The 12,554-nt window shown below is 35.6% G+C and overlaps 2 protein-coding genes across 2 annotated transcripts; both read left to right on the top strand.

The window, feature by feature from the left end:
• The first annotated feature begins 930 nt into the window (after positions 1 to 930).
• LOC141134676 (nodal homolog 2-A-like) lies at positions 931 to 3,192 on the top strand. Its single transcript, XM_073624119.1, has 3 exons — positions 931 to 1,216; positions 1,740 to 2,461; positions 3,040 to 3,192. The coding sequence occupies exons 1-3, from the start codon at positions 931 to 933 to the stop codon at positions 3,190 to 3,192; spliced, it is 1,161 nt and encodes a 386-aa protein (XP_073480220.1).
• A 5,849-nt stretch (positions 3,193 to 9,041) lies between these two features.
• Positions 9,042 to 11,303, top strand: LOC141134675 (nodal homolog 2-A-like). The gene is made up of 3 exons (XM_073624117.1): positions 9,042 to 9,327; positions 9,851 to 10,572; positions 11,151 to 11,303. Exons 1-3 carry the CDS (start codon positions 9,042 to 9,044, stop codon positions 11,301 to 11,303), a joined length of 1,161 nt encoding a protein of 386 aa, XP_073480218.1.
• Positions 11,304 to 12,554: the final 1,251 nt, after the last annotated feature.

Below are 12,554 nucleotides of genomic sequence, written 5' to 3'. Positions count from 1 at the left end.
GAGAGCACATGTCAGTCAATATAAGCCAAATGATAAATTGGCAATATGTTTCAAACATTGAGTTGTTTATGGTATATGATAAATAAGTGATTATTGTTAGTATTGTATGTACTGTATATATCAAAAAACAAACATATAAATTAAAATAGAATAAGAAAATTCTTAGTAAACATTACCTGGTAGCATTAGGTCCCCAATTATATACTTATATTCAATAGCCATTATTTATTAATATATCTGAATGTAAAAAAAAATATTTAAATGTGATATATGGGTAGTATGCTTTAAATAACCTAACATACTTCAGGATACTATGCTTAAAAGCAATGTCTTACATACTCAAAATTAAAATGCTACCAAACATACACTTGTCCCCGTCACTTAAAGAAAACAGAATATAATATAGTATAATACAATATAATACTTTTCTTCTGTTACTCAAAACAAATAATAATATACAATAATTACAATCCATTACAATAATTTGCTGTTATTTCTATGATTGGAATTATATTGTTCACTAAAGGCAAAAATATTTCAGAAATATATTTTGTGTAAATGTAAACGTGTATAAATATATTACTGACAAAGTTTCAGTTTCTACATTAAAATAATATAATAGTTTCTGTTCACTTGATACTGTCAAAAGATTTTCATACCTCATTTAAATAATGCATATTTAGCTCATAGGATTTTGAGCATGTGTTACTAACATGAAAGGATGACTTTATAACTGACAGTTACCTTGATAGTCTTTGATGTTGAGGTCAATGACATCAAAGGTCACAGGTGTGAACATGGGACCTATTCATCCAACCATATAAAAAAAATGAAGGAATCATAAGGACTTCACTTCAGGCTTGCAGATCTTCTGATGAACATCTCCTAAACATTACAAGTCAAGAGAGGGTACAGGAAATCTGAGAAGAAATGACCTGGATGAATGTCATTCTCTACCTCACAACCATCTCCATGGTCCAGGGATTGCCAGCCTTTATGCAAGAAAACCAAAAAAGAATTCCTCTTCAACAATCTAACCATGGATTAAGAACTTCAAGCAGTCTTGATGGACAGGCATACTCTCCAAATAAGAAGTACTCACCATTTATGATGCAGCTCTATCAGAGCCTCATTATGGGGAATGACACAGGTCTGTCCAGCCTGGAGCATTCCATCCTTCAAGATTCAGATACTGTCCTAAGACTTACTGCCAAAGGTAAATACGGAACTCTATATTTTCCCATATAACAATGTAACATGCTGCTTTATTTATTACCTAAATGTAATGATAATTTTATTATTGATGGGCTAGATTATCTTCCACAGAGAAGGGCAAGAACACTTTTTGTGTCAGGCATTTTAATTAAGGGCAATTTATTTCTTATAGCTGATTCTCTAACAGTGATAAAACTAACTTAAAAGTATGTGCTTTTGTAGTTTTAGTCTTCCCTTTAACACTCCTGACATGCCTCATATATGACAGATTTGCCTTAGCAGTTTCACATACATCGCCTACTGACTAAAGATTTATTTTAAATAGTAAACATTATTTTAAAGAATATTGCTTTATATAACAATATTTTTTTTATATATGTATTATTTATTTATTTAATACTATTTATTTATTTATATATTTATTAATATATTTTAACCATAGATTCATATATTGTAAAAACGAAGTATGTCTTTTTATAATTAGATTGATTTTTATGTCATGTTTTTTGTTCTTTCTTCCCCAGGATGCACCAAGATGGACAATCATCGATCACTCTACTTTGACATGTCCTCTCTCTCAAGCAGTAATGAGATTCAATTGGCAGAGTTTAGGATTCAACTTTCTCCTACAGAGAAAACACAAGATATGATACTGCATATTTACCACAGCGAACAAGGTTCCAAGAGATTGCTTCTGCAGTCTTTTCACATTGATTCCTCTGTAACAATGGGTGACTCCTGGAAAGTGTTTATCCTCACTAAAATTTTGAATGCTTATCTCAACCTTCGTCAAACTTCATATTATGATGATATCATGGGGGGTGGAACCTCATCTCAGAAGGATCATGAGAACGGTTGCACAGACATATCTACTGACAGAGTTTTATTGATAGTGTTCACAAAGGACAACCCTTCTGCTAAAGTCAATGGATATCCCAACCTCATCCAAACAGTGGAGTCTTCTAAATATGTGATGTCACCAGAAGTCAAAAGTGAACAAGGTATCAAAAGGCACAGGAAGAACAGAAATACAAAAGACAGCATCATAATGAACCACTTTCCATCCAGAACCATGGAGGATGGAAAACCCTTGTGTCAAAGGGTTGATATGATGGTGGACTTTGAGAAGTTCGGGTGGGGAAATCTGATTATCCACCCGAAGAATTTCAATGCCTACAGATGTGAAGGAGCCTGCCCCATTCCCCTAAGTGAGCCCTTCAAACCAACCAACCATGCTTACATTATGGTAAGTGTCATTTTTTTTTACTGATAATTGTCTTTGCCTTTTTCAAGTATTCTTTAATATTTGGTGCTATTCAGTATTTCGTAATAATGGGTGCCATTAGACGGACAGCATTGGAGGAATATTGCATATTGCATGTAACTTTTATTATGGGTTTATAGGTCTTTATGGATCCTTAGAGGAGTGTCAACTAGCCTGACTCCTTAGGGCAGGCATGTCAAACTCAAAAATGCGGAGTCCAAATCTGGATAAACTCTATAAAGGGCAGCATTTTATGGAATTTCTCTTACAGTTATGTTTAGGCATCAGCATGGCAATTAAAAAGCCTTGTTTTTTTAATGTAATTCACCTTACAGTAAACCAATGCTATGTTCAATTGTAATCCTCATATTGGCTGAGGGCCATAAGAAAGATGTAGATGAGATGCATGAAGCCCAACCAGTTTGACATGTCTAATTTAGAGGAATGTTAGATGTATCAATTGTATATTGCTGTGCTAAATATGTGGATTGTTTGATGTGTGCATCATCATTTTCTGGTAGATTTGTAAACTAACAAATATCTATTTTTTTGTTTTACAGAGTTTGCTGAAGCTATTCAATTCAGATAAAGTTGAATGTGCCTCCTGTGCCCCAGTGAAAATGAGACCTTTGTCTATGCTGATGAATGACAATGGAGATGTGGTAATGAAACACCACGAAGATATGATTGTAGAAGAATGTGGATGTCATTGAGGAACTGCTAAAACATATGTCACAAGTATTGAAAAGATGCAAAGTAAGCAGTGACTTTAAAGGAATAATGGCACTTTGCAGTGTCTGGTGAAAGGCCTGCTGAACTCTCTGCTTTAAGTTAAAAAGAGTTCAAAAGCTAAAAACTGGAGCCAGAGGAAGAAAAGAAACTTCCATTGCTGGCCTACATTATTGCCATGAACTGGAGATAAAACCTGGTTTATAAAGGGCAAATACTTTTTTTTAATATTTATATTTTTTTATTGCCTAAAATGTATTTTGTAGTTTACAGTGCAGTCATTGTATGATTATTATCCATTAAAATATAATGAATAAAATACATCTGTTTCATTTTCTTTATTGTTTGATAGCACTAATTGAACAATGGGAATATGGAGCTGAAGCTTTCCAGTAGAGCCCCTAAAATGTTTTAGATAAGACTTGTGCAGAAAATGGTGGATTTTGACTTTAATACACAGACTTAAGTAGTCCTTGTAAACAACTTAATGAAGTGCAGGCAAAAAAACATTTAGAATTAAACAAATATTTTAAATGCTTCGTTGCAGTGTTTTCCATTTCCAATGTTTTTTTGATTTGCATTGTTCTTGAACTTGCTGGAATGGCCTAGATCTTTTGGAGGAGAGAAAAGGGCTTTGAATCTGAATTGTACAAGCTTTACATTCAAAAGATTAGATGCTGTATGATGCAACTGAATTAGAAAATAATATTGCTAAATTGCTGAAGTTAATCTTAGAGCTATGTAGTGCATACATATGCAAGATAAAACATGAATAATATTGATAGTAAGAATTAATTATAAAGAGCTTCAAGTATTGTATTGGATAGCCTTAGAATAATATATATATTCATCCTTTTGGACAGGGGTCAGCAACCTTTTTCCACTTAAGGGCCGGCATTCAATGTATGTGAATGCGTGGATGGTGGAGGGCCACATTCACCTGCTAATAAATGAAGATAATAATAATCCTAACATAGTAATAATACCAGTACAGGTTTACCTCACTTTAAGGTGCTTCACTAATAAAAAGCAAGTTGACTCTGAGGGATCATGTGGCTGGGGATTCAGATTTTACTGCCCCCTCCCCCATCCTGGTACCCAAGGGTGGCTGACACCAGCCCTGCCAGTCAGCATGGTCTGGAGATGGGGTTCCTGTCCCTAGGGAAAATGGGGTTCCTGCCCTTAGGGGAGATGGGGTCCCCATTACTAGAGGAGATAGGTCCCCATCCCCAGGGGTGATGGGGTCCTGTCCCCAAGTGAGAAGGGGTCCCTGTCCCCAGGGGTGATGGAGTCCCTGTCCCCAAGTGAGAGAGGTCCCTTTCCTAAGGGGAAAAGGGGTCCCTGTCTCCAGGGGAGATGGGGTCCCTGTCCCTAGGGAAATGGGGTCCCCAGGGGGAGGGGTTCTCTGTTACTAGGGGAGATGGGGGCCCCATTACCAGGGTAATGGGGTCACATCCCCAGGAGAGAAGGGGTCCCTGTCCCCAGGGGAGAAGGGGACCCTGTCCCCAAGTAAGAGGAGTCCCTGTCCACAGGGTAGAAGGAGTTCCTGTCCCCAGGTGAGAAGGGGCCCCTGTCCCCAGGGGAGAAGATGTCCCTGTCCCCAGGGGTGATGGTGTCCCTGTCTCCTGCCCCCACTGTAGTGTCCTCTTACCCCCTGCACCCAACCCCACCCCACCCAATCCCCATACAAAAACACACTGTGTAGGTAGAACTCTCCTACCTTACACACATGTGCAGCAGAGCAGAGATCGGCATCACAGGTCTGGATTAGTGTGGTAACTGCTGAAGTTAACTTTTTACATTAACAGGCTAGTGATTGGTTGCTACGATCGCCTGGAAACCAATCACCTGCTGTTTAACGAAAAAAGTTAACTCCAGCGGTTCCTGCCCCATCCAGCCCTGTGATACCAGCCACTCGCTGCTGTCCAATGAAGAGGACAGTGGCAAAAATCTCCGTGGCCTGGGTGCCAGTGAATTACTCATGGCCCTGACGGGCTGGACATTAAATGGTGGTGGGCCGGGTGCGGCCCATGGGTTGCTGACCCCTGCTTTAGGAGATACTTGGAAAGAAAAGTATTGTGCTTTGCCTAAAGTGCAGTGGTATTCATAGATTAAGTTTGATTTGTTAAAATGAGAATGTATGTTTTTATAATAACATGGGTTTGTCATTTTCTAGCTCACATACTTTTAAAGAAAATATTTAATATAAACTGGTGTTATCGTTACCTAATATCTGTAATTCCTCAACATTATTGTTATTATACAGTATATAAATAGCACCAACAGTTCACGCAGCGATTTACAAAATAAGGACAGACAGTACATATACAATTTAAAGCGGACATTCAGTAATTTTTTCAACTTTCCATGTATTAAATCTTCTGCCCTTGTTGTTTTAATGTTGGATAGTAAAAAAAAGATTCTGCCAGTAAAATCCTTATACAGCCCACTTCCTGTTTCTTGTCTGGTAAAAAGCCTAGGCTTATGACATCATGAACAGCTCTCTCTCTAACTCTCGTGAGAGTTTGCCAGGAAGGGAGGGGAGATGAGTCATAGGAGGGCTAATGAGAGCTGTAGAGCTGGAGGTGTGCCTCTGTGTGTCTGTGTAAATCCAGGAAGTTAACAGGCTGCAGCTTTAGCTGCCCACAGTTAAAATGGTTGCAGCCAGACTCGGTGGAGGGAGATTTCTGCAGCATATTTGGCAAGTACAGAATCACAGTATATATGAAATAATATGCAAAGTGGTTGGAGGGAAGCTTCAGAATGGCAAAGATGTTTGTATTACAAATTATGTGAGCAGAGTGCAGTTCCTCTTGTATACAGAAGGAATCAGAGGGCCCTGAATAACAGAAGAAGTGCAAATTGTATTATTGACACTGGTAATATTTGATATTGGGATCATTAATATGAAAGGTGGGAGGTGTGAAGACTTGGATCCAGCAATAGTAAAAAAATAGGAGAACCCTTTAAACCTTTAAGATGGAACATGACATGTGAAAGTAATTGGCTATGGTGTTCATTGCAATAGGTCATAATCTTTTGGTATTTTCATATGTCCTAGACAGTTTTTTTTAAATTGTACATGCCATTGACAGATTTGGTATGAGGGGCATTACTCTTGTCTAGCTCCTACAGTTACATTTCACATAATACAAAATCAATAAAAAGTCAGGCAGAGTGGGAGCCCTTCATAAGGCCCACAGGAACTATGCATACCCGGGGACTTAACACAGAGATCTCACCAAAAGAGTTCCTGAAAGATCTAAGAAACTGTTAGATGGTTTAACACTTCAGCATCTTCCAAAAACCAAACGATCAATGAGGCTACCCTGTAATGTTGTAAGATAAATTTTTATTATTTAAAGTTAGTTTAGGTTGTACTACAAGGATACATTGGGCTTGATTTACCAAAGGCAAATAGGCTGTTCACTTTGCAAGGCAAGTGCACTGTGCAAATGAGCTTTCCCCAGAGCCTAATGATTAAATGTTTTTCATACAAGTTACTGTGATGCACGCCAACTGATAGGTTGGAATAGCCATTTTACAGATATTTGTAGGAACAGCTGTAAAAGAAATCAACATGATGTAAATAAAGTTATCAATTTAATGTTTGATGTGTTTCCATGCATGATTTGTAATCATATATGTACATGGGAGCAGCATTATTTGCTCATGGCATACGAAGACTCTGTTTCCTGCTTTGCAGTGCTACACTATGGTTGTGCTTTACTGCTCCTTCTCACAATGGATGTCTATGAGTCAGCTGACTGACTAAAGATAATTTGTTTTGTTGATAGCCTTTCTAAATATCTATTGAGCAGTTATGCTGTGTGACTGAAACAGCTAATTTTGACGTAATAATAAAACATAGCAAACATCTAAAAATGTAAAAGTCACTCCAAATTTTAATTTGTAAAAGTCACTCCAAATTTTAAAGTGAACAAAGTTAACACAAAATATGTCCTCACTGAAAGTACTGTATACTTTCACTTTAACCCTGAAGTTTCACTGTTGGGTAGATTAGTTCTTTAATATCAAACAAATATGTCCTTTAATCTAACCATAAAAGAAAATGAACATACTGATTTAATTTCATGTGTACTATGTGTTAAAGTAAAGTGTTAAATGTTGATGTTTTGACATAATTGATTGTTGTGCATGCAATGACTGTCTACAACAACAGCAGATCAAAGCAACATTCAAAGATTAAGTATCTGCTATATCTATATGTAGGTTTGCCTTAATTATTTATAACATTAAATGTATAATCGTAAAAGTATACATAGTTTATAAAATGAATGATTACACTTTAAATGTCTTTTGAACACTTTTTGTATTGATAGAAACTGTTGAATTAAATTCCATATTATAAAACAATTTTAGAATTGCATACATTTATATATATATTATTTTGCAATGTTATATAAAGCCCTATAATATTCCATAAAGCAGGTTTGCCAAAAGTATCAAACTAATATGTCAAATGATAAAGTAATTATATGGGTCATGTACTGATGCTTTGCATATACATAGGCTTTTCATATTGCATACTAGTCTACAAATAAACTATTAGAGCTAATAAATAGTTCATTGTAATTATTTATGATGTCTCAAATGGTTATTCTTCTTTACAAATTGAGTCTATGGGATAGTATACTGGTTATTCTAACCATATGTGAATAATTTCTATCACTGAAATTGTTATTAAGTTAATCATTAGAATTTGTGGCAGGGGATTTTTTTGTACCCTGCTATTTCAATTCATAAAGAAAATGTGGATTTTCATGATATTTAATTGCAGTTTAATATTTGTAGATCATGCAAAAAAAAACATATACAGTATAGTTTATAGTTTAAATAGTTTATAGTTAAAATCTCAAAATGCTATCATGTGGTCAATTAGGAGAGCACATGTCAGTCAATATAAGCCAAATGATAAATTGGCAATATGTTTCAAACATTGAGTTGTTTATGGTATATGATAAATAGGTGATTATTGTTAGTATTGTATGTACTGTATATATCAAAAAACAAACATATAAATTAAAATAGAATAAGACAATTCTTAGTAAACATTACCTGGTAGCATTAGGTCCCCAATTATATACTTATATTCAATAGCCATTATTTATTATTATATCTGAATGTAAAAAAAAATATTTAAATGTGATATATGGGTAGTATGCTTTAAATAACCTAACATACTTCAGGATACTATGCTTAAAAGCAATGTCTTACATACTCAAAATTAAAATGCTACCAAACATACACTTGTCCCCGTCACTTAAAGAAAACATAATATAATATAGTATAATACAATATAATACTTTTCTTCTGTTACTCAAAACAAATAATAATATACAATAATTACAATCCATTACAATAATTTGCTGTTATTTCTATGATTGGAATTATATTGTTCACTAAAGGCAAAAATATTTCAGAAATATATTTTGTGTAAATGTAAACGTGTATAAATATATTACTGACAAAGTTTCAGTTTCTACATTAAAATAATATAATAGTTTCTGTTCACTTGATACTGTCAAAAGATTTTCATACCTCATTTAAATAATGCATATTTAGCTCATAGGATTTTGAGCATGTGTTACTAACATGAAAGGATGACTTTATAACTGACAGTTACCTTGATAGTCTTTGATGTTGAGGTCAATGACATCAAAGGTCACAGGTGTGAACATGGGACCTATTCATCCAACCATATAAAAAAAATGAAGGAATCATAAGGACTTCACTTCAGGCTTGCAGATCTTCTGATGAACATCTCCTAAACATTACAAGTCAAGAGAGGGTACAGGAAATCTGAGAAGAAATGACCTGGATGAATGTCATTCTCTACCTCACAACCATCTCCATGGTCCAGGGATTGCCAGCCTTTATGCAAGAAAACCAAAAAAGAATTCCTCTTCAACAATCTAACCATGGATTAAGAACTTCAAGCAGTCTTGATGGACAGGCATACTCTCCAAATAAGAAGTACTCACCATTTATGATGCAGCTCTATCAGAGCCTCATTATGGGGAATGACACAGGTCTGTCCAGCCTGGAGCATTCCATCCTTCAAGATTCAGATACTGTCCTAAGACTTACTGCCAAAGGTAAATACGGAACTCTATATTTTCCCATATAACAATGTAACATGCTGCTTTATTTATTACCTAAATGTAATGATAATTTTATTATTGATGGGCTAGATTATCTTCCACAGAGAAGGGCAAGAACACTTTTTGTGTCAGGCATTTTAATTAAGGGCAATTTATTTCTTATAGCTGATTCTCTAACAGTGATAAAACTAACTTAAAAGTATGTGCTTTTGTAGTTTTAGTCTTCCCTTTAACACTCCTGACATGCCTCATATATGACAGATTTGCCTTAGCAGTTTCACATACATCGCCTACTGACTAAAGATTTATTTTAAATAGTAAACATTATTTTAAAGAATATTGCTTTATATAACAATATTTTTTTTATATATGTATTATTTATTTATTTAATACTATTTATTTATTTATATATTTATTAATATATTTTAACCATAGATTCATATATTGTAAAAACGAAGTATGTCTTTTTATAATTAGATTGATTTTTATGTCATGTTTTTTGTTCTTTCTTCCCCAGGATGCACCAAGATGGACAATCATCGATCACTCTACTTTGACATGTCCTCTCTCTCAAGCAGTAATGAGATTCAATTGGCAGAGTTTAGGATTCAACTTTCTCCTACAGAGAAAACACAAGATATGATACTGCATATTTACCACAGCGAACAAGGTTCCAAGAGATTGCTTCTGCAGTCTTTTCACATTGATTCCTCTGTAACAATGGGTGACTCCTGGAAAGTGTTTATCCTCACTAAAATTTTGAATGCTTATCTCAACCTTCGTCAAACTTCATATTATGATGATATCATGGGGGGTGGAACCTCATCTCAGAAGGATCATGAGAACGGTTGCACAGACATATCTACTGACAGAGTTTTATTGATAGTGTTCACAAAGGACAACCCTTCTGCTAAAGTCAATGGATATCCCAACCTCATCCAAACAGTGGAGTCTTCTAAATATGTGATGTCACCAGAAGTCAAAAGTGAACAAGGTATCAAAAGGCACAGGAAGAACAGAAATACAAAAGACAGCATCATAATGAACCACTTTCCATCCAGAACCATGGAGGATGGAAAACCCTTGTGTCAAAGGGTTGATATGATGGTGGACTTTGAGAAGTTCGGGTGGGGAAATCTGATTATCCACCCGAAGAATTTCAATGCCTACAGATGTGAAGGAGCCTGCCCCATTCCCCTAAGTGAGCCCTTCAAACCAACCAACCATGCTTACATTATGGTAAGTGTCATTTTTTTTTACTGATAATTGTCTTTGCCTTTTTCAAGTATTCTTTAATATTTGGTGCTATTCAGTATTTCGTAATAATGGGTGCCATTAGACGGACAGCATTGGAGGAATATTGCATATTGCATGTAACTTTTATTATGGGTTTATAGGTCTTTATGGATCCTTAGAGGAGTGTCAACTAGCCTGACTCCTTAGGGCAGGCATGTCAAACTCAAAAATGCGGAGTCCAAATCTGGATAAACTCTATAAAGGGCAGCATTTTATGGAATTTCTCTTACAGTTATGTTTAGGCATCAGCATGGCAATTAAAAAGCCTTGTTTTTTTAATGTAATTCACCTTACAGTAAACCAATGCTATGTTCAATTGTAATCCTCATATTGGCTGAGGGCCATAAGAAAGATGTAGATGAGATGCATGAAGCCCAACCAGTTTGACATGTCTAATTTAGAGGAATGTTAGATGTATCAATTGTATATTGCTGTGCTAAATATGTGGATTGTTTGATGTGTGCATCATCATTTTCTGGTAGATTTGTAAACTAACAAATATCTATTTTTTTGTTTTACAGAGTTTGCTGAAGCTATTCAATTCAGATAAAGTTGAATGTGCCTCCTGTGCCCCAGTGAAAATGAGACCTTTGTCTATGCTGATGAATGACAATGGAGATGTGGTAATGAAACACCACGAAGATATGATTGTAGAAGAATGTGGATGTCATTGAGGAACTGCTAAAACATATGTCACAAGTATTGAAAAGATGCAAAGTAAGCAGTGACTTTAAAGGAATAATGGCACTTTGCAGTGTCTGGTGAAAGGCCTGCTGAACTCTCTGCTTTAAGTTAAAAAGAGTTCAAAAGCTAAAAACTGGAGCCAGAGGAAGAAAAGAAACTTCCATTGCTGGCCTACATTATTGCCATGAACTGGAGATAAAACCTGGTTTATAAAGGGCAAATACTTTTTTTAAATATTTATATTTTTTTATTGCCTAAAATGTATTTTGTAGTTTACAGTGCAGTCATTGTATGATTATTATCCATTAAAATATAATGAATAAAATACATCTGTTTCATTTTCTTTATTGTTTGATAGCACTAATTGAACAATGGGAATATGGAGCTGAAGCTTTCCAGTAGAGCCCCTAAAATGTTTTAGATAAGACTTGTGCAGAAAATGGTGGATTTTGACTTTAATACACAGACTTAAGTAGTCCTTGTAAACAACTTAATGAAGTGCAGGCAAAAAAACATTTAGAATTAAACAAATATTTTAAATGCTTCGTTGCAGTGTTTTCCATTTCCAATGTTTTTTTGATTTGCATTGTTCTTGAACTTGCTGGAATGGCCTAGATCTTTTGGAGGAGAGAAAAGGGCTTTGAATCTGAATTGTACAAGCTTTACATTCAAAAGATTAGATGCTGTATGATGCAACTGAATTAGAAAATAATATTGCTAAATTGCTGAAGTTAATCTTAGAGCTATGTAGTGCATACATATGCAAGATAAAACATGAATAATATTGATAGTAAGAATTAATTATAAAGAGCTTCAAGTATTGTATTGGATAGCCTTAGAATAATATATATATTCATCCTTTTGGACAGGGGTCAGCAACCTTTTTCCACTTAAGGGCCGGCATTCAATGTATGTGAATGCGTGGATGGTGGAGGGCCACATTCACCTGCTAATAAATGAAGATAATAATAATCCTAACATAGTAATAATACCAGTACAGGTTTACCTCACTTTAAGGTGCTTCACTAATAAAAAGCAAGTTGACTCTGAGGGATCATGTGGCTGGGGATTCAGATTTTACTGCCCCCTCCCCCATCCTGGTACCCAAGGGTGGCTGACACCAGCCCTGCCAGTCAGCATGGTCTGGAGATGGGGTTCCTGTCCCTAGGGAAAATGGGGTTCCTGCCCTTAGGGGAGATGGGGTCCCCATTACTAGAGGAGATAGGTCCCCATCCCCAGGG

The sequence above is a fragment of the Aquarana catesbeiana genome, linkage group LG03, assembly GCF_042186555.1.
Source record: "Aquarana catesbeiana isolate 2022-GZ linkage group LG03, ASM4218655v1, whole genome shotgun sequence".
NCBI classification, from domain to species: Eukaryota; Metazoa; Chordata; class Amphibia; order Anura; family Ranidae; genus Aquarana; species Aquarana catesbeiana.
The sequence above is the reverse complement of the archived record's forward strand: the minus strand, read 5'-3'. Positions and strand labels throughout refer to the sequence as shown.

Excerpts from the sequence above, each read along its gene's own strand:
- LOC141134675 (XM_073624117.1), top strand. The coding sequence starts at position 9,042 with ATGACCTGGATGAATGTCATTCTCTACCTCACAACCATCTCCATGGTC. Across the intron at positions 9,328-9,850 it reads CCTAAGACTTACTGCCAAAG|GATGCACCAAGATGGACAAT; the intron begins GTAAATACGGAA and ends TTTCTTCCCCAG. Across the intron at positions 10,573-11,150 it reads CCAACCATGCTTACATTATG|AGTTTGCTGAAGCTATTCAA; the intron begins GTAAGTGTCATT and ends TTTGTTTTACAG.
- LOC141134676 (XM_073624119.1), top strand. The coding sequence starts at position 931 with ATGACCTGGATGAATGTCATTCTCTACCTCACAACCATCTCCATGGTC. Across the intron at positions 1,217-1,739 it reads CCTAAGACTTACTGCCAAAG|GATGCACCAAGATGGACAAT; the intron begins GTAAATACGGAA and ends TTTCTTCCCCAG. Across the intron at positions 2,462-3,039 it reads CCAACCATGCTTACATTATG|AGTTTGCTGAAGCTATTCAA; the intron begins GTAAGTGTCATT and ends TTTGTTTTACAG.